Source organism: Oreochromis aureus, linkage group 5, assembly GCF_013358895.1.
Source record: "Oreochromis aureus strain Israel breed Guangdong linkage group 5, ZZ_aureus, whole genome shotgun sequence".
NCBI classification, from domain to species: Eukaryota; Metazoa; Chordata; class Actinopteri; order Cichliformes; family Cichlidae; genus Oreochromis; species Oreochromis aureus.
The window spans coordinates 37,547,948-37,570,607 of NC_052946.1; the positions used below are offsets into that span (position 1 = coordinate 37,547,948).

The 22,660-nt window shown below is 40.8% G+C and overlaps 1 protein-coding gene and 1 pseudogene across 1 annotated transcript in view; one reads left to right on the top strand and one right to left on the bottom strand.

Moving 5' to 3' along the window:
* Positions 1–20,559, bottom strand: part of matn4 (matrilin 4) — a 29,734-nt gene extending 9,175 nt beyond the window's left edge. The window contains exons 1-8 of the mRNA XM_039612569.1: positions 20,421–20,559; positions 7,259–7,399; positions 5,126–5,301; positions 4,838–4,996; positions 3,794–4,025; positions 2,640–2,762; positions 1,536–1,658; positions 356–478 (exon numbers count right to left, since the gene is read on the bottom strand). Coding sequence (XP_039468503.1) covers positions 356–478; positions 1,536–1,658; positions 2,640–2,762; positions 3,794–4,025; positions 4,838–4,996; positions 5,126–5,301; positions 7,259–7,331 — 1,009 coding nt within the window. The 5' untranslated portion in view covers positions 7,332–7,399; positions 20,421–20,559. The remainder of the gene's footprint in view (positions 1–355; positions 479–1,535; positions 1,659–2,639; positions 2,763–3,793; positions 4,026–4,837; positions 4,997–5,125; positions 5,302–7,258; positions 7,400–20,420) is intronic.
* The window catches only part of LOC120440285, a 41,973-nt pseudogene continuing 33,176 nt past the window's right edge, over positions 13,864–22,660 (top strand).

Consider the following 22,660-nt stretch of genomic DNA (forward strand, 5'->3'; position numbering starts at 1 on the left):
GCTACTGCATATTAGTCATGCTGCTTTACTCTGGCACCATCTCTCAGGTCTTGACTCGATTGTTTTAAAAAAAGCGATCATTAAAGTGTTTTTCATCATCTTGTGGTGACCTCAAAAAATGATAATTTAGTAGTGTGGATTTCTTCCAGCGCTCTGCATAATGTCATGATTAGCGAGTAACCAAATCCAGAGATACATTTGGGAAACGTTAATGTTCTGAATCATGCATTAGTGGTTGGGTCAGGCCGGTTTCAGTGTAAAGAAATCAGATCCTCACCTCTGTCAGAACAGCAGTGGACATCGTGGCTGTGTTATTAACCATTTATGATTTTTCTTCCATGTTCGCTCTGCTTACCCTGGCAGGTCTTGCCGTCCTCCAGCAGCCTGTATCCCTCGTTACAGTGACAGCGATAGCCATTGAGCACGCTCACACACTCGTGATCGCAACTGTGGTTCCCAAACAAACAGTAGTCGATCACTGAGGGGAGGAAAGCAGCGAGGCCATAAGCAGAGAGGACAGCAGCCACATGTGTGGGTTGCATTTATGTTCCCCTTGTCTCTCAGTAAGTCTCGGCTTTTACCTGCTAGCTCTGTCGCAAATATGAACCTCATTTGTGAATAAGTCTTACTGCAATAAGCTGATATACAAATACAATGAAATGATCATTTCTAACTATATATCTCTACATGGGTTTTCTACTGCGAGGGTTCACACTGTTGGTTAAAAGGTGAGCCGCGAGGCGGTGATGCTATTAGAGACTGACAGGTGCTCTCCATCTCTCAGTGCATGTCACAATCATGCAAACACTGAGCTGTAACTGATTATGTGAAAAGCTCGTGCTCGGTTTCTGTCCCAGGATTTCAAACCATAACTGACGTGCTGGCTCACTCAGAAACTTTCTCATACTTTGATGAACAGTCCAGTGAAATGTCTTCTGAAACATTTGAGGCGAGAACATCAGCAGACTGAGTCTGTGTATCTTAGATAAACAACAACGATTGTCAAAGGTTTTCAGAAGAAACACATCATACCAGATGTTCCAGTTTCCATAAACTAGCTTAAACCTCAGTCTCATGCTAATTAGAAGTGTGGGACTCGATGTCCTGGCTTATGAAACACAGCATGAATAGAATGCATTGAAATTAAGGCTCTAGTGTAAACATACTGTACTGTTTGAGAATTTATGCTTGTTAACTTGTGTTTTAGAGATTTTCATTTAAATGCTTCTCATAAATCAGCCTCGTGTGTCCTGACTGTGTGCAGTTAAGGTGTACGTGGAGTTGTACGTTACTTCCTGCAGTGTGAGGAAAGTTTCAAACCAGATCTACGACCAAAGTTTTTATTGTACAAACTGGAGACGGAGGAACAAAATGCAAACCCACACTCACCAAGCAGCAGAATCAATGACAGCAGAACACATTTCAATCAATAACATAAAGGTGATCGATATGAGATGTGTGAATTTGCATGCATGCATGTGTGTGTGTGTGTGTGTGTGTGTGTGTGTGTGTGTGTGTGTGTGTGTGTGACTAACTTGAGCAGGTCCTCTTGTCGTTGTTCAGTTTGTATCCTTTGTTGCAGTCACAGGTGAAGGAGCCCGGAGAGCTGACGCAGATTTGTTCACAGTTATGTTTTCTCTCAGCACACAGATCTATGGCTAAACACACACACACACACACACACACACACACGCACACGCACACGCACACACGAATGATATTACTTTTTAAAAGCACTCTCCAGTGTTTGTTTGATTTTCTGGTCTAAAACTGACTTTTTCTTTTCTTTTATTCTGTTTTTTGTGTCACACGTGTGCTTAAGGATAAAGTTTCATATTTTCAGGTCAGTGTACAAGTTTCCCCTGTAAGCCAAAAACTAAAGCTTTAAATTCTCTGTTTCAGGCAGTTTTTTTCTACTTTTGCGTCTGGGCGCTGACAGCATTGTTGCGAGCACAGACGACCCGCCTTTTGCTGCTTAACCAATCAGAAAATAGCCGACATGGTCCCAGATCTGGTTCTGGGTTTTTTAGTTGTTTTCATGTTATTTTTTGTTTCTTGCTATTTTTCTTGTGAGTGTTTGTTTTATTTTGGTGTTAGTCCAGTGCTTTTAGTTTTTGATTATTCTTACCTGTCATTAAGTGTGTTCACCTGTGTTCCTCTCCCTCCTGTTTCCCATCATTAATCACTCTGTGGGGCCTGACTGTTCTCTGTCCTTTGTTAAACTGTCTGTGCGCTTTTTGTTTTCCCTGAAACTTTTTTGAACTTTGTTCTGAGATTTTGACATTCACCCAATAAAAAGAGTTATTTTCTTTTATTCTTTCTTTCTTTGTTTAAAATTTATTGTACATATATACTTCTTTCTCTTAAAAGTGCCCTTTTTTCACTTGTACTGAATGGTTTTGCACACAATTTTCATTGTTCAAAAGCACAATGACAATAAAGATTCTGATTATACCACCTGCCTGCAGAATACTACTTCTCCTCTAGTAGAAGACAAAAATAAAAAAATAGAGTTCAAAAAGGGAAAGACTGTTCAATTATCAATTTGTCATTTTAATATCAGTTTCATGTCAGTTTTCCTTTTGATTTTGCTGGTCGCTGTATATAGTTCAGTATAGTGGGAGCAAACTGCAAATTACCTCTGCATGTCTTCCCGCCATCGTTCACAGTGTATCCGGGCAGACAGAGGCAGTGGTAGGATCCAGGAGTGCTCTCACAGATGTGCTCACAGCCGTGGTCTGACTCCAGACACAGATCCACGCCTGTGTCAGATCAGCATTCACAAAATCAGCTTCAATATATTTAACTTAAAGGTTATTATCACAAAATCAAAATCATATTTCCAACAACTTTGTTACTGTTCACAATGTTTTTCCCTGTAGAAAGGAATCATCGGTGCCCCTGAAGGAAAACTGTAAAACGAAAAGCTCTGAGAACCAAAATGAATCAAAGAAGTGGTTTTAGCCCTGCTGTCACCTCTTAGCTACAGGACTCATCATTTTCACTGAGAGCCTATTTTATTTCATTGGTTTACTTTTTGTATTTATTTTATTCGTCTGCATTTTGCATCTCCCACCACAGGATACCAGACTGGTTTTTTTAGCTGTAGTCCAGTGTTGAATAATAGCAGCATGAGGAAATATCGAGCACTTAAGGGATTTGCAGAGGTTGTTATGAAAAAGTATTAGGTTATGTGCGGTCAGACGGGCATTTTTATTTTTTATTTTAACTCGAGCTAGACGTTGTGTTTTTAATTACATAAAAAATCTATGTTGCCCCAGATGAAGCCAATCTCATGAAATTTCAATCCCAAAGATTTAACTGAAGTTTTTTACTGGTCTTACATTAAGATGACTTTAAATAAAAGTGATCCATTTGTAATACAAAATCTTTTAGATGGAGATTTTATAGAAACACAACTTCCAAATCCTTAAAGACTGGAGAGTTTTTACATTCCAGTAAGATTTTGCACTCACACGAATCTCAAAACTTACTAGTTACACAACTCATCTTAACTGAGTCCAGCTCAGGGCAAATGTTATTTTTTTGCTGATTAAAAGCTGAATTTTTTTTTGGAATAATCTCATAATCGTCATTCTTCTCAGGTACAATGAAATCTTATATTGAAATACAAACACAGTATGATATATAAGTGGTAACAGGTAAATGCAGAATCTAAATAAACTACACAATATAGCACAAGTATTAGAAATAATAATAAAAATAAAAAGCACCAAATGTAGAAGTTGTTTGTATACTTTAAGGTTTTGTATTTCCAGTCCTGCAGTCTTACCGCAGAGCTTATCCTGGAACTGGATGCCAAACTGGTGAATGAGATCAAAGGACTCAACCAGGAAGACGTGGTCCTCAAAGGGCGGTGATGCCATGGCCCTCAGTGATGTCATATCTGCCCTGGCCACGCCCACAGCATAGATCTCAATGCCTTTTTCTCTTGCCTCAGCTGCCACCTCAGCCACGCGGTCCTGAGGACGTCCGTCTGTCACGATCACGGCCACATTTGGAACCTGAAGGCATCGGCAGAACCAACCACAGACAGCTGTTATTGACGTCCCCTCCATCTTTGTTTTTTTAGCCCATAAATTCAGAAACATTTTATTGTTTTAATTATTTTTTTATATTTTTATTATCCTAAGAGCTAACTTCATCAGGTAGAGTTTGGCCTGCCAGGGCCTCAGCTATTGACTGCTGTCCAATCCACACTGCACTAGAACCTTACAGCAGTTCATCTACACTTTTTTTTATTCCTTAATGTCTTTTGTGTCCTTGGCATGTCCTCCCAGGAGGCCCAGGACACAATGGAGAGATTATATCTCTTGGCTGACTTGGGAATGCTTTGGTGTCCCCCCCAGAGGACCTGGAAGGGGTAACCCTGGGTTTAAACTGCTGCTCCCATGACCCAGATAGAAATGTCTGTATGGATAGATAGTTCTGCTAAAAGTTCGGCTATAACAAAGTTCTACAGAACAGTAGTTACTGGATGAGATACGCATATGCACAGCCCCTAACTAGCTTTACCACTGGTTGGCCACTCCTTGTTTCCTTGTGAAGGGGCGGGGCTCAGGATCAGAGCAAAGGTGAAGCTGAAAGCTTGTGTGATGGTATCAAATCACAGGCTCAGTTACAGAGTTTTCAACCATGTGAACATTTGACTTTTTGCGCATAAAAGAGGTTTTGTTGAATGATATTTATTTTGGTGATGATTTAAATACAGACAGTTAAAAAGGAAAGTAAAGATTTAAAATGCCTGAAACCACCAGCACAACTAAAGGAAATGGTTACAAAATGTTTCATTGGGTATAAGACATCCAATAAGTACCTTTGGCCTGTCTCCAGCCTCAGCAGTAAAAGCTTCATTCATCATGTATCTGATGGCGAGTCCGGTCATGGTACCCTGAGCGAGGGGGATGATCTGATTGATGGCTTTCACTATGTTGCTCAGCCTGCCGTGAGTCTTCAGAGTGAACTCAGTGCGGACCTGAAAGCAGTGAAGTGCAATCAAAGATTAAAACATCATCTTAAGACCAGGTAGTGATGAGAAGGGTTAGCTGTCAAGATGAAGGAGTAAAACATGACAGGAGGTCTGGGTCCTGTCTGGTTACTCTACCTGACTGGAATATTGAACAACTCCCACTCTGGTGGCATTTAGTCCAATATCCAGGGTGTTAATGATGTCAATCATAAACTTCCTCATGGTCTCAAACTCATGTGGCCTAACGCTGCGGGAGCTGTCGATGAGGAAGACTAGATCCACCGGACCGGTCTTACATTTCTGCGCAGGTTCTGGAAGAAAGAACAAAAGCAGAATCTGTTCAAACTGGATGTTTCAATAATGGAAAAAAGAGTTCAAAGAGAGGTCAGCAATCCTCAGACCTCAGAAGCTCCAAATTTAAATTTGGTGAGATCCCAGAAAACATGAAAAATGGGGATTTTTATTGTGTCGTAATATATTATTCAAATTATTCCCCAACAAATCCATCACTCCTATCTGAGTGATGTTTACCACAGTGTCCAGCTCAGGAAGCTGCTGAGCCTTTTTTTAAATATATTTGTAATCTGTGTTTAATGAATTTCAGTGGGCTGTTTCACTTTCAGGAGCTGTAGTAGTAAAATGTGATTTCAACACATCTTTTGCATGAACCACAGACGTGGCCTCTGCAAGATGTTAATGCATGGAGGCGACTCACAGGCCCCAAACAGTCGACTGCTAATGTTCACATGAGAAGGTGTCGTGTCTCGTGTGAAGGGATCAGAGCTGTTTTGGTGCTCTGAGGAAAACCTAAACCATTTTCGTGTTGTGACTGATCAGTGGGAGAAAAGGCTGCTTCTCTCTTTTTTTGACTTTTTTTTAAAATTGTGTGGATTTTACTCTCTTTCTGAAGCACAGCAGCCACAGAGGCCTTCCTCAAACATCGGTACAGCGTTCACATTATTTACCACCTGAGCGCTGCTTCTCCGTGGCGTTAGCTGCCACAGGACACCTGTTTTTGTCTTTATTTTTTTCGGACGCGCTCCCATGTTGTAACATCATCTAAGTTCAAAAACGCTGCCGTCATGAATGAGGTATGAGGTGGGCTTGTGTTTGTGGTGTGGCTTTACGAGTTGGAAAGAAACTGTCTGATTAATGCCCATCCAGAATTTCTTCACACAAAGTGAAAGTCAGAACAGACGAGACTCAGTGTCAGAATAAGTAGATGTGTGGGACGGCTGGAATCCATCTTTAGGTTCAAATAGACGTCAGCAGTGGCCAATTTTTAACGCCTTATAAACACGTCCACTGCATTGTCTGGTCACATAAATCAAGTCAGCCGCAGATGTAATGTATAGGTGTCAGTGATATGTCCTGAAACATTCATGCCTTTCACAGAAGTCATAATTCACACACTTGTATAAAGAGTCCTATTCAGTGACCTGCAGTGGCAACATTTACAGGTTATAACTGCTGCTGATTTTTCTTTTTCTAAAAAAGTCCTCAACCCTTCTTTTTTACATTTTCTATCTAAATTTGGGTCTCTACTGTTTCTTAGTCCTAATTTGGTCAATTAAATTAAACCGTGACTCTAAAAGTTAACGATAAAAACAGTTTTGAAAGAAAAAGAGCCACACGCACGTCACTGTGTTCATAGTTAGCTAACATGATTTCAGTCATCACCAACACAGAATATTAGACAGTTTAAGTTTAAGTTATTATGTTTTCCTGAGGACACATTTACATGTTAATATCAAACATGTCGAAAGCTTAAATAGCAAAGACTCTGTGTAAATGTGGGTGCATCCCTGTGAGCCAAAAGCTCAACAAGGACGCCACCAAGGATGAATTTGAGCTGTTAATCATGCAAAGCCACCCTAAAAGTAAAAAAAAATACAGTGCTGGTAAAGGTGTAATTGTGCTATCAAATGGTTGTTTAAACCACGGTTTATAGTTAGCGACTTGCTGCAATCCACTTGAAGCACCTGATTTAAAATCTCCCCATAAATCATAGCTTAGCATTATTTAGCCTGGTTATACTGACTCTGTGTTTCCACTGTGATCCAAACCCACATTAGCTCCCAGTTCTTTTCACCATCCAAATGCTCATCATTAAACATTTATCTCTCATTTTTCCAGACATCCTTTTCTTTAATTCATTTTCTTAAAATTAAACTATGCCCTCATTTACATACCCTGTTTAAGAAGAGAAACATTTTTATTTATTTTTAAAATAATTTTCAGTGATTCTCACAGTATCTGCACACTGACCTGTTTTTGGTCTGGCTGTTGTGAGGACAGCCAGGGTCAACAGGATGAATGCGCTCAGTTGTCTCATCTTCATCCAAATGATATCGATCGAGCAGACGGGTCGCTCGCAGCTGGGCTCAGATAAGTTGGAACAGGATCAAACTGTGAAGAAAAGACGAGCAAGATAGTGCCCACTTTGAGACTCAGTCACACACTGCAATGTTGTCATAACGCTCTAATGTCTGCAGATGGAAGAGGTTAGGATGGACAGATTAGTCTGCGAGACATCAAACTTGGACACAGGAGATCACTCTTTCCTTCTTTTCCATGCTGACGATCCTCAAACAGGCATGAGCCTCATCAACCACCACCGAGCACACAGCCCACAGCACATACCTCGATTCTTATCTAATCCTTCAAAGTTATTTGTGTGTAATATGTGTGCCTAAACACACACAAATTAGAAATGACCTCTGGAAGACATTCCTAGATCACATCAGACACACTTAATCATTCTTGAGAGCAACTGAAGTGCTTTGTCCTTTGAGCTTTGTCCTCATTAATACCAAACGCATAACTTGTGTTCTACGATTCAGGCCTGACGACTCTGTATGACGATGACTGTGACAGATTTTTAAATATAATGTGAATTTAATTGTGAATGGATGTCTAAATTAAAAACCAGCTCCACCTGTGTGGCTCATCATGTTACTTGTATTAGCAGCTGTTGGTCATGTAGATACGTTCTGGATTTCATTACACTATTACTGAATACATACACAACAGGAATGTGTTTTCAGGGGTTCTAATGATGAGGGAGATTATTTCTGAACCATTGCCATGATGGGTACTTGGATGGAGCTTTAAAATGGAAGATTTTCTGGGGGTCTGAGGACAAAAGCAACAACAAAAACTCATTGGCATCTTCAGTGTTTTCATTAAGAACACAGCAGCTGTCTTATGCCTTATATTTTGGAACATATTCTCCACTCACACAAATGAAAAATGTTTAATCTCTTGAAGCTCATCAGAGTGATCTGTAAAGTGTTAATAATGACAGTGAAACATTCCAGTCCTGCCCCTTCATAAAACACTCAGCGTAACACACCTGGATGAGGTGCACAGCAACATCTGCTAATAGAAGGCTGCAGGCAGACACACAGACCCTAATGTGGCTGCAGGCGAGCAGCTCCAGCAGCAGCAGGGGGATAATGATAAAGTCTGGGACGTGTTTATGTTTGAGGCACTGGGTCAATTCAAACAGGCAGCATGAAAGCCACCTCTCTTTCATTTAGGCCCACAGAGAGGGGTCCTTCGGGGGTTTATCGCTGTCTGACTGGCAGCCAGAGACTGCGGTCATCACTGGCTCAGATCAGAGTAATGAGTCAACAGACGTAGCCGAGCACAAAGGCTCTTTTTCAGTTTGTGTCTCTGTTTGTCTCGTTGCCTTTCCTCCGTCTCCTCGCCCACTTTCTCTCGTCTCTTTCACTCTCGTCCACATATTTTCACGAGCGTCTCTGCAGCGAAAGTTCAGCCAAACATTTGGAGCACATTTTTCTTGCTTTTATGTTTTCAAGGTTAGCTGGTGGTTATGTCTTTATCATTTTGTCACTGACCTGTGCAGAGCGCATCAATCACCTGAGCTTCAGTCCCTCCTATTACACAGATCTCAATTCCTCCTACCTTCAAACAAAGATGATCAAAAGCATTGTTATTTTTCTAATTACTGAAAAATACTATTCAGTCCATTGTTACAAGTGTGTGAATAAAATGAATGTGGTTGTTATTGAGTTTGAAGTTCAGGGTGTATCAGACTACAGTCAGATTGTTCCCACTTACACAATATTAGATCCAACTCCTGACATGGTGAAATCCTAATCAGTGCGCTGGTAGTAATTTTAGTGAGCGTGACAAATGTGCACTCCTCATGTCACATAGGGCAGTCTCTGCTCTGACTTTTTTTTAATGGTTTTTATGTAAGGGGACCTATTATGTTAATTTCCACCTCCATATTTCATACTTTATTAGCTTATACTCCCCCTTGGTGGCCTCAGTTTCTCTCCCTTTAAAGGCCCCAGTATACCCGCTGTACTGGTCGCTTCACCTCCCACCAGTAATGTCATCTCAGAGCCGCTTGTATTTGTGCTCAAAGGAACTGCAGGGGTTTTTTTTCAGTAAGTCTTTCGTTTTCAAACTGCTCTCCCCGTGTATACTCTGAGTCTCTGAGCTTCTTTACTGATGCGCCAATAAAACAGCAGCAGAAACTGTGCAGCACAAGGCGCCAGATAACAAAAAACTAGTTGCTCAACCTGCAGTAACAGGACATCAGGTGAGACGTCAACTTTGCTGTACAGTGCCGCTCACGTCGCATTGTAGGTCAGGTTTAAAGGGGCTCTAAGGCCAATAATCCAGTACTCTTCTAATTGGCTGTCCTTCACAAACAGAACATGTGAACGGCAGGTGGGTGGGGTTTCTACGACTGTGTGTCTGATGTGACTATATTAGAGATAACTGCTTCCTGTGACATCATACAGATCCAAGAGTAGAACAGAAACCCTGAGTTTCCAAGAGTCTGAAGCCTGAACTTTGGCTTATGTGTAATTGAAGCATGTAACACTGTAACAGCACAAACCTGCCCAAGTTCCACTGAAGCACCAAAGTTTGAAGATTTTTTTAAGGTATGAACTGATTTCAGGGTCTGTAAGTGTGTGTGTGTCTGTGACTGTGTATTCATATCTTTGTGGGGACCAAAAATTGGAAGATTACTATACTTGTGAGGACTAACAGCCCTTATGGGGACCAAAGTCCTGGTCCCCATAAATTTGAAGGCATTTTCTAGACTCAAAATGTGGTTTTAGTGACAGGGTTACAATTAAGTTATGGTTACGGTAGGATTAGGCATTAATTTTTCATGGTTAGGGTAAGGGGCTAGGGAAAGCATCATGTCAATGGGATGTCCCCACAAGATATGAATACCCGACATGTGTGTGTGTGTGTGTTGCACAAAGACTTCTCAGTACAGCTTTCTGTACCTACAGGGCAGCAACCAGCCCCCCACCTCCCCTTTTCCTGTCTCCCCCACTAAACAACAATCTACTGGATCCTGCCGCCGCTCAGCGTGCGCGCTGCAGACACACACACGTATCACAGCTCCGCCTCAGCCTGGGTCACAGAGCAGCATATGTTCTATAATTATCCACAAAGAGAATCTTTCAGCTCAGGGCCAATATTTTCTCGTTAAACATTTCATTGATGGGTTGGTGGTGAAGGCTGCCGCTCGCTGTGACTGCGAGGCTGCTAACAGTGTGTGAGTCTTACTTCGAGCTCCTGTTTCCTTCCATTAGCACAGTAAACAAACTTAAATGGTCTGCTCGCCAACCACTCTTGAAATTTATTCACTACAATATCTTAACTGTCCACCGTGATATCAGTTTTATGAACAGCACATTATATTGTGCAACTACAGCATGACAGTGTAATTTATTTGAATGGGCTTTAAATGCAAAATCACATTTAGAAAAGCAGCTAGATGCTTGTGAGGAGCAGTTTGATGCCACATACTGGAGAGTAAATCAACCGTGCAGTTTACTCAGCTACTTGTAACGAGGCAGTCAGAGAGCGGAGATACTGTTGATGTTGGCGTGAAGGTGAGATTACCACGAGAGATGAAACACAAACTGTTTCTTTAAAGTTCTTTTCAAGCTCAGGCAGTAAAAATAAACCTCTGGATTTATCCACGTGTCATTTTTAAGGCTTATATTTAAGAGGGTAAAAGGTCAAACTCATAAATGTCATAATATGACCGTCAGCTGTGTTTAAGGACAGCCCATCTCCAAATCATCTGCACTATTTAAGTTTGGGTTTCTCTGGTTTGGAGATTTCAGCGGAGAGGATGTTTGTGTTGTCCTGAATCTGAGGGAACCAGATAGCATTCACCTCATGACGGTTAAAAGTCCAATAACACATTTAAAAAACACTTTCAAAAAGTATGATCCCATTACAACCCTTGTTACATATTTTTCATGTGGGGACTATTTTCTTTCTACGGTCTACATCCATCAGTGAAAAGCCTCAAATAGCTAAAATTAAAGCTCAGCTCTATCGATCCTGTTACATACAAATTACATTATTGTTGCCATTGCTTTCAGTACATTTTGTAAATTGATTAGTAAATCCATAATGAGTCGTGTCATCATCAGATGAATGCTGTGGAATATAATGTCTAATTATCTGTGATTGTAGTGATGTAACCTCCACTACACCGGTAAACACTAAAGTACTTACATAATTTTCACTACTACTGTCTAAAGAATCAGTTTTATGTCTGAGGCTCCATTTCCACATTTTTGCAGATTTCTTAGCGTCCCATCAGCTCGTCTGACGCCATGGACGCGTTTGTGCTGTTACCGAACAAAGTCAAAGCACAGACGATCACAGACACACTTAGACAACAGCACATTATCAGGCCTGGGTTTCCTGTTAGTGCTGCTCCTCTGGGAGACGAACATGTTGATGCATTTTCCTGCTTTCCTGCACTCTCCCTGATGTCCGCTCACACTGAAGGCAGTGGACAGAAGGAACTCTCACCTGACACGAGCATTGCTTCAGCATCTGCAGAACACATTTACAGGAAGCTTAAGCTGCATTAGGCCTGGTGGTGATCAGAATTATCACGTTACTGAAGGAAAGCCTTGTAACAAATCGATTATTGGCTAAACTGATTATTTTCTGAATTAATTCATTTTTGATTAACTGACTAATCGTTTAACTGAGAAGCAGTTTCTTTTTGGCTGTTGTTTATCTGCCTTGATTAAAACTCATCTCCAGTTTTTAACCCAAATAAAGTGACTTTATCTTTAAATAAGAGCAAACTGAAATAAAAATCTCATCCATGAGCTGTACTCAGAGTTTCAGACTTGTGGGAAAAGGTTCCTTTTCTCTGCCTCTCAGAATATTTTTGCTTCATTTTTGAAGAATTTAATATTTGGTAAAACAAGTTTTATAAAACATAAGAATAATAGATTTGGACAGTGGACCTAGGCTGGCCATGTCCGTGTGCACGCAGAGCCAAGACAGAATGAGCAGGATCCCAGCACATTTCAGTCAAAACACTGAATATTTTTCATCTTGTTTTGGATCCATTCTTCTCCATCTGTCCCTCGCTGCTCAGCTGAGGCTGACAAATGTGACTTCAAACTGTTCATCTGGCATCTCACATCACCAACCAGCACAAAGCCCTTTCACAGGATTTTTACAAAGCTGGCAGTTTCAGCATTGGTCAGAGCTGGCAGTAAATCATAGGAGCTGTAGCATGTGTTTTTGGTCCGGTGACTGCTGACAGATGGAAAGCACAGGCATCTTGTTGACTCCTGTTGTTTGTTTTTGTCGGGCTTTAATGTTCTTTGCAGACGTTATCACTGATTGTGAAACACAGAGACGCTGCACGAAACATCAGACTCACAGATGAAGGTATTTACGGGTAAACATGAATTTCTACAACTCTGAGGGTACAAACCCAAAACACAGATTTGCTTATTCATCCTGTTATAATAAAGGAAGGTCAACAAATTGGAAATGAGTTGGGATTTTTATTAAAAGATCAACAGCACTCAAATCTGTGTGAGGATATGAAGTCAGTACATGGTAAGCTTTGCATGAAAGACTGCACACACTCTCAGTCACTAAAGGTTGGCAATTTAAATATTGTATCTTGTTGTAGAATGTCAGGAGAAGTATGTGAGGCTGGGGGAGGACTCGTATGAGGACATGAGGTGTATGATAGCAGTGGCAGATGGGTTTAAGGTGGGGGTGGGATTATGTCAGGGAGCTGCTCTGAGCTCGTTTTTATTTGCAGTGGTGATGGACAGGCTGACAGATGACGTCAGGCAGGACTCTCTGTGGATGATGATGTTTGCAGATGACACAGTGATTTGTAGTGAGAGTAGGGAGCAGGTGGAGGGGAGCCTGGAGAGGTGGAGGTGTGTGCTGGAGAGAGAAGAATCCTAAAGCTAAAGGCCATTTGATGAAAAATGAAAGGTTTTGTGGATTTCTTCTGTTCACAGTTTCCTTAAAAATGATCTGCTGCTACAAATGCTCACTCATTAACAGAGGGTGTTTTTCTCATGTTATGAAGGTGATACAGTATCTTGTACTGCCAGCACGGCTGATTTACAGATTGTAGATAACAACCCTTCTCAATGACTTTCATGTTCCTCAAATAAACTGGAGCAATGTTACCTTGAAAATCGCTCGTTGTTGTGTCTTTGTTTCTAAAAAGAACTTCCTGAGGGGGTTTTCCTTTTTTATATATGACTCTTTTTAATGTTTGGTGCTTTTTTCTGACTGAAAAACCTTCTTCCCCACATGTTAAAGTATAAATAAGAGTGAAGAAAAAAGCAGTTTGCATTTTTGACTAACTGAATGAATTAATGAAAACCTGATGTTAGATAAATGTAGAAAAAAAAATCAGCCTGCATGTACCTGCAGTGTTTGCTGAAGAGGAAGGTGTGTATGAGAAACCTGCAGTTTGGTAACAGGTGATTATCTCCTTATCACACACACACACACACACACACACACACACACACACACACACACACACACACACACACAGCATGGCCTGATAACAGGTCCGGGATCGAGTGCAAACATGAGCACGCGCAGATACACCAGAGCCCCTCTTACTGTAGCGTGACTGTAAGGTGTCGTGGAAGCTCTGCTCTGTGCTGACTGATCATTGGACTGATTGCTGGACATTTTAACTACACTGCAGTCGTGATGGGCAGAAACTGAATCTACAGAACAAATTTTTTTCAGACTTTAGGCCAGAATACAAACAACAACAGGAGCATCTAAACCAGAAAGCTGCGGGACAACAGTTTGATTTCAGGTCAGCTAACATTAAGACCATAACGTGATGTAATTACTTGCTGCTGTTTTTTTAGCTGATGCTGAAGTTCTCATGGTTTGTTTTTCACCCTGTAAGTCCTTCAAAGCCGCGTATGTTGTCGCCCGTCAGCATTTCGGATGATAGTGAACCCAGCAGCACAGAAACATCTGATTTCAGTGGACCATCAAACTGCAACACAAAGCCAACCTAATGTTTAGTCGAGAGCTGCCTGAATAGAATTACACAGCTCTTGGACTCAGTACTGGACAGTGAAGTCATTGTTCTATTCCCCCTTAAAAATATCTGCTAGGTGTGCATTTGTTGGTTTACATCACTTCCGTGCACAAAGAACTCTTTCTCTGTCAAACCTGAACTTTTCTAGAAAAGAAGGGTGACCATGGACCCGAGGAACACCCCATCCTAAATTCAGCAGAGGCCACGCCCATCATGGAGGAACTGGATGTTGGGGAAGATGGCAGGAAAGGTTAGTAGTATTATTTTGTAATCCTATAAATAAATAAAACAAACTTATTGGAAAGCACTTTTGTGGTGGTGTTACGGTGGCTGGAGCCCCCTCTGCTGGCCAAACCTGAATACAGCGTGAATACTTCTGTAGTTCTGTTGAGTATGAAATATTAGGAAAATGTAACAAATGAAATGCAGTTGTGTTCTACATATCGTGGCACTGGGTACTGCACACATGAAGAGAAACTGAACAGTGATAGAATAAAGAGGGTACATACCTCGACCTGAGCTCAACATGTCCTCCACACCGAGTATGACTCGAGCACAGACTGTATATGAAAGATGAAGCCACCGTGACTTCACAGTTTGAAGCCTTAACGTTAGCATGTTGGCTGTAGTCCTGTTTAATTTTTGGAGCCAGATGTTCTCACTGTTATTTGGACAAGAAAGTCAAGTACCAACTTACTAGCTAAAGCTAGCAAGGCTAATTAGCAAGCTGCATGAATCAAATGCACAGCAATCAGAATAACTGCTAACATGTGTTCAGCAGCAGACTACACTAGATTAGGGTTTTACTCACCCAAACTAAAGCACAGAGTTCTTGGATATTTCCAGTTACATGACATAAATCATTTTCAGCCTCAGAGGCTGTGACTCAGAATTATATCCCTGGATATAGAAATTATTCAGATTAGTTAGTTGAAATTATTTCATGAGGACATCAAGATGATGTCTCCCAATTTTACTTATTTCATTATGATGGGTATTTGGAAAGAATAACTCTTGCATTTTGTACTATCTTTATGGTAAAGAATCCTTACAGAGAATTGTAGTTCCCGATCTGAATGTCTACACTGGGCCAAACCTCTGAAGATTTTTATGTCAATTCATCTATAAAATTGATGTGATCCTGAAACCAAACAGACAGAACTAATCACATCACCTTTTAACACACATCTCCACTAAAATTAGTAAAGAAACCAAAAACCAAAAAACTGGCCAAATTAAGATTTCTATGCTCAGCAGTGCCCGTGACGAACAGTACATGTGTACATGTGACATGAAGCATCTCAGGACTCAGCAATTTTCACAAATTTTAACAAAAAGACAGAAACCTGAATTTCGACATAAAACTGTTCTGATCTTATTATGGTCATCAGACCATAATTTAAATTTTTTAAGTGCGAAAAAAAGAAAGTCAAAAAATATCATCATATGTTGTGAAAAGAGGAAAAAAAACATCTGGAAACTAGGATTCAATTTGATAAGTGAAGTTTCGAAAGACCAGTCAATGGTGACATGAACTGAGTGGAGCTGTTATAAACGAATGCCTGACATGTGAATACGTCTTATTTACCCTCGTCCACGTTCTATCGATTATCTGATTTACGGCCTCTGATAAAGATCCCGCCCAGCCCCCCTGGGGTCATGACCCGAGGTTAAACTGGTGACAGATGACAGATAATCTTACCTTTCAAACATCCGTTTAGAAAGTTTCTGAGTCTCAGTTTATCAGCAGTCAGACGAAACAAGCAAAGAAAGACTTAATCTACAGGTTTGAAGTGTTAGAGCTCAAAGTGAAAGTGAATCAGTTCTTGTTCATGTGATTATTAAGGGAGGCTGTGTGAATACTAGATGCTGTTTAATCTCCTTTCATTCTCTGTTTCTCTTTACTTGTTACTAAACCGTACTAACGCCATCAAACCTCTATGAACAAATAACAGTCCAACAGTAACCCTGCTTGTTGAAAAATGGCACAATGACATGTCAAGCTCAACTGCCAGAAAACACTTTCAAAGAAAGAAAACTGAACGTCTCATTTGGGAGAAAAAGTTGATGGTCTAAGACTGGAAAACCCTCCAAAGCCTTACACATAACTGCCCTGATAGATTCCTGTATCTGATAATTATTCCTCTGAAGAACAATTTGCACTGATTTGAATTTTACATTCAGTTTATGAGCAGACATTATTAAAATGTCATTTTTACCTTATCTGTCAATTAAGAATGATTAATCTTCTAGAGGCACAAATATTTCTTATTTAAACAGCTGGATTTGAGGTCATCTCCTACATCATGATGGTGCTATACTGGCTCATGTCTCCAAATCTGATTGGGTCATTTGTAAAGTGGCCAAAGGTTTGTTTCCAAGACTTGTCACAAATACACACCTCAGATTATAGAGCACTGTGCAGTAATCTTGAGTCACCTCCATTTCATTAACACTGGAAGTAGGTGCAGCGATTTATGAGCAGATGTTCTGATATAATCTGGCACACCTCGCTCAGAATGGCTTCAGCCGTCTTTCCACTGATAACATTTCTGCTGAAGCTTCAGTGAGCAGCAGATGGATCAAATAAAGATCCAGATGCTTTTCTCAGGTTCTCTGTTGGGTCTTTGCTGGATTCTGTTCCCGTTTCTTAAGGACATGACTTCAGACACTGTTCATCTGAAGCAGTTTTAGGCCTGGCACTTCTTTTTTTCTCCTACACTTGTCCTGTTTCCACAGTTTTTTAGGCATACACTGAACACCATGATGAGATATACCAAGTTACTGGCTAATAGCTCTTTGGGAATCACCTTGTTAGTGCAAAAACACATTTTTACGTTTTCTTTTATAAATAAAAAATAGATTAAAAATGTAGAGATAAAAAAAAAGGGAACAAAACAGGACACAGCACTTTTTTTGTTTTTTAAATAGGAGCCTTTCTATGCTTGAATGATTCATAAGTCAGATTTAATTAGCTTAACAAACAAAAACATTCCTCTGAAAATGGTCAGGTACAAGGACTGGACTGAAAACGAATGAAAAAACAGGGAATGTCCAAAGAAAAACTTTGTCAGACTTAAAGAAAGCTTTTGCTGCAGACAACCTAAAAAAATACAAGAAAATCTCCTTTGAAAGCAAAATATAAAGAAATGAGGGAAGCCTCAAGGCTATGGCACAGTCCTGTGCAGATATACAGAATTAGGCATGCATCATTCAGTACAATGAAACTTAAACGTCCACAGCTGTGTTAATAAACTGTGGTTATGTGGTTATCTTTGTGCTGTGGGCTAAACTGCATCCTTTCACAACAGTAATGCTACACATTAAAAACAGCCTCGTCTCACTATCATTGTCGTGTAAAGCAGCCAAAAACATCTGGTACATAACTGAGACACACCAGCAGCTTGGAAAAAACTGCAAGATTTTATAGACCAGGAACAAAAACAAACTTGATAAATTTGAGGAGGCACATCAGTTAAAAAATAAAGGGTTTAAAAAACATTCCTGCTACACAGACTTTCATTAAATATCTGCTTTTTAGACACATCAATGGATGGCAGTGTTCTCTACCGACTTTGTGTTCTTTTAGTGTGATTGAATATGACTGAACCTATGCAAGGTTACGAGGAAGGCACTGAGATTAAAACAGCAGGTGAAAGAGTGAGATGTGGAAAAACAGAAAGGACAGAACACGAGTTGTGACGCACAGTTTGACTGACAGGCTGGACTCACACTGAGAAGAAAACACGTCAGCTCTGAGCTTCAGAGATTAGAAAGCCGGACAGAGACGGAGGTCATATGTTTTTATAACATACAGACACCCAGAGTGAGCGTGAGGGGAAAGAAAGGATGTAGAAAAGGTGGCGATCAGAGAGAGCAGTTTGGATGTATACAGTGAGACGGGCGGAGAGGCTGCGGTTGTTCTGTAGGCGGTTTGAGGTTTGAGTGGCAGCTGGAGACCATACTGAGATGAACACACAGCACTTCTTGTTGTTAGATTTAGATTAGAACCAGATGTCAAGTCTGCTACTGCGAGCAGTTTCACTACCTGCCTGCCCGTCTTTCTGAGTTACACCCCGACTTCCTCCACCGCCTTTTATTATCATCTGCCCACATATGTAAAAGGATCTGAGCCCAGTTATATATAGACTGTGGCTCAGGTGGGTAAATTATCATCATCAGTATTATTAGGAGTACAGAGCCTGTTTAGACAGTCTATTCAGTGTATGTGTCCTCTAAATGCATCGCATGCAGGTAATAATACAGTTATAGAAAAGGACTGAAAGTCTGAATGTGGCTGTGCAGAACATGTAGCTCATCAGTCCCAGCTCTCCCTTTTATTTAAAACACAAACAAACTTAGGAGTAGGTCTAATTTGAGTCTGTGTCGTAAACCTTTGGACAAACAAAAACTAATCAACGTTTTGTTTTATGCATTTAATGCATAAACATTTCGTCAGCATGTGAGACAACAAGTAAAGTCATCGACAGCTGTTTCACTAACAACATTTTTCCACTCTTTCACAAAAATATCTGGATATATTTGTAGTTCATTGCATTTCTGTTTTGATTCACTCGAGTAGTTCTCAAAAATGTAAAAAGCAAAAGAAAAAATAAAGAAAAACTGCAGCTATTCATGCAATGATTGGCTGAATGAGCTCCAGAGTGAGCACTGCATTATTATTCATGAAGACTCACTTTTTTTTTCCCTAGAAAAAGGAGGTGTGGACCCCTTGCACCCAGTAATTTGCACCCATGGCTGCACTGATAGCCCACGAGCCCCTCTTTAGTCACGCCTGCACTGCTGACCCGTTTAAAGTTTCCCAGAGACACGGCATCGCTGATCATCCGCCTGTATCATGACTCTGTCACTTCCAGTCTGGCGGTCCACCTGCCTGTATGGCTGTGTGATTAAGCTTCTCTCTGACTGACTGTGTTGACTTAACCACGTGAGCCCTGACCCGTCTCTGTGCTCCAGTAGACTCTCTCTGAATGGTGGCTTTGACTGCCTGAAGCATCGCCTCCAGGCAACCAGTGTGAACCCAAAGCCTCTTTCACTCTCTCTTACACTCACATCTATTTTCAAATGTGATGTTTCTTAAAAATCAAAACATGAACATCTGTCAGCATATTATATCTTTCCACTTCATTTCACTTACTCATCATTTGTTTCACTTCAATGTAAAACAGTTACTGCAGCAAAAACTGTGCAAAAATCAAAATAAAATCAGTGAGAACATTTCTTTAGTAGTGCATTATTATCATGATCAATACTTTTCCAAAGGTCAATGGTGTCCTTAAGTTCATCCGAGCCAAACCGGACCTTATCCAGCATAAAACTTTCAGAGGCTTTTTTCAAGCTCCTTAAAGTCTGAAGGCCTCTTTGGAAACTCTTTTGAAGTCACAAACTGCTTGTGTTGGCATTTGACTAACAATTATTTTCATTAACAGTTTATCCACAGATCATTTCAGTGAATAATAACTTAACTGTTTTCTCTGAATGCCACAGAATAACCCAGTTTTGAATTTAATTTTCCTCCCAGAAGCTGAGCCCATTTTTTTAGTTTAAAATTTAAAAATTTTTACTTAAATCGAGAAAAACAGCGAATTGTTGCATTTTAAAGTCCAGTCTGTTTGACTGGATTACTTGAAAGGTGGTTGAAATTATTAATCAGATATTAAATTAAGTCAATTCAGTTATAATCAACCAAAAAAGCTTTCATGCACACATATCACACGTGACCATATCACACGATGAACTCCATGATTTCTGCTTTGTGCATACCTTTGCTCTTGAACCAGGCTGCAAAGCACCGCATTGTCCTGCACACATCTCCTCCTATTTCATTCGGTTAAATGAAGTTTAAATGATGCGTCAACTGTGATATGACCCCGTTCCCATCATGATAGTCTGTGCTTTGAACAGTATCACTGTGAAATCAGTCTAACACTTCGTTTCCTCTCAGAATCACTGCTGCACCGACCGGGCTTCCCTGAGGCGGACACCGCTCTGTTATACCCACCTCCTCTGTCCCCGGACCCAATCAGCCCGCTGACTCACCTGGGGACGCTGCCGTCCGGACACGATGCAGCGAGGACGGGTGGATGGGACAGGTAAGACGGAGAACCAGCCGGGTGCTCAGACCTCCGCGACAAAAGTCCCGAAACACACGCACGCAGGGTGTCCCGGTCGGGAAAGGTGAGGTCACGGTTTGCTGAAGTTTATCCCAAAGTCTCTGAGAGGAGGTGAGGAATGAGCGCGTGGACGTGAAAAAGTTTCAGGTCAGCTTCGTGTTTCTGCCGCGCTGACCTTCCCTCGGTTTTACTCACTGTTGGAATGAAGTGGTGCAGTGATGGTGAGGAGGTACAAAAGTGCCAAGAGAAGTATTTGGGGAGGTAGAGACTCCGCCCCCTGGCCTTTGAAATCCGAACAATGTTGAGCGCGCGCAGAAGTTTGGAGAGGTGAGACCTGCTACGACGCACGAGCGCACAAATGCTTCTGCTTCATAAAGTTCATCAAGTGTTTTACAAGGTTTTACAGCTAATTTGTGACTGATAAGTAACTCTCTCATGTTCAATTTTGTAACTGTAATGTCATTACTAAAGTAATGTGATTACATTAACAGTTTTTTATGCCAAAGAAAACGAGTCCCATGTGCCAGGAAATGTTCAGAGATGTCGATGTTCATGTCAGACAAACCAAAACAGTTTGAATTATGATATTTGTGTTAAACTCTTACACGTGATATGATATTTGCTTTTATGAATAAGTCATGTGACCTGAAAATATAATCAGGTTGGGTGTTATTGTCTTTCTGGCCTTTAGCTATAAAAAGTCAAATCTAGTTTGAAAAAGACTGGAACATAGACTGTATATAAAAGATGACTGTATCCAACTTGGCATCAAAGCTTAGTTACTGAGGTCCAGTTTCAAAGCCTCCAGCTGTGCATTTAAGCTGTTTCTGTCTTGGTTTTGTGAACCCAGATGTGATGAGTGAGGAGCAGATTACAGGTAGATATGGAGGCAAACAGCACAGTCCTCAGTGAGTCCTCAGTACTGAGGTAGGTCTTTCCTGAAGCATACTCTACTTCATTGTCATTTTTTATTTTGGAGTTGCAGGGAGCATTTGTAAATAAACCCCTATACAACTGGACTTTATTTTGCAAACAGCATGAACAAACAGAAACAGAATGGTCGCCCCCTGCTGGTCATCAGAAATAAAGCTGCTATGTAAGGTATTTCCACATCACTGTCACGCTTCAGGCTTAAAAGCTACAGCCATCTTTTATATACTGTCTATGACATGGAGCTACACTTCTGTTGTGGCTGAAGCAACATCTTATCCCATAATCGTATGCTAGACCAGTCAGCCCACTAAACACACACTGGTGTCCAAACTAGAGCAACCGATCATTACCAGTAGTTCAGAAAGGCCCCACTCACACAGGCGACCATCTGGCAGCCACTGGTCATAAGGGAAAAATGAGTATTATCCCAAACAGTTGCAGGTGGTTGCTGAAGGTTTCTGGCAGTTGTGAAACTGATTGCTAAAGCCCCATGCAGACCTAGAGACGGGTTGCTAGGAAAACATGTATTCTGCAACCAGTTGGCACGTGGTTGTAGGAGGTTGCTGGCAGTCGCTAGAATAAAATTGGTCACAAAGTGGTTTCACATGATGTACCAAAAACCTCCTACTGGTTTGCATGGAAGACCATAACTTGGCTGCAAACACTCGCAACCTACTAGTCAAGCGTTAGTGTAAGTAAAACATGCCATTCAATGCCTTCAAAGTAAAAGTTGCACTTTTTAAAACATGTTGGTAAGGTACAGCTTGTATTTTAAAGGTAAATGTTTTCTGTTTTCAGTTTGCGTCCCACTTTTTTAGGTTTTACTACAGTTCACAGAGTAAATGTTGAGTTTTTGCAGACAAGTCGACGCTTCCATGCAAACTATAACTGACCTGGGCAATCTGTTGGAAACACCAGCAATCAGAAAGAGGTTTTAGGTGCAGTCCTTTCTATGTGACCAGTCTCACCAAACAATAGCTGCAAGCTCGAAACTCCAGCAGCCACTCACAACCGGTCGAGAAATACACTTTTTTCTTAATCAACCTCCGGCTCATCACCAGCTTGGATGTAAATTTACTGAAGGTTTTAAAACTTCTAATTTATAAACTTTTCTTCCACTTGTGGATTTTAGGACCCAGACACATGTTAAGTTCATCATACTAACAAACCCAATAATTGTAGTCATTTTAACCTTCAAATACTTGTGTACTAGAATCTGGATGTAGATGCGAG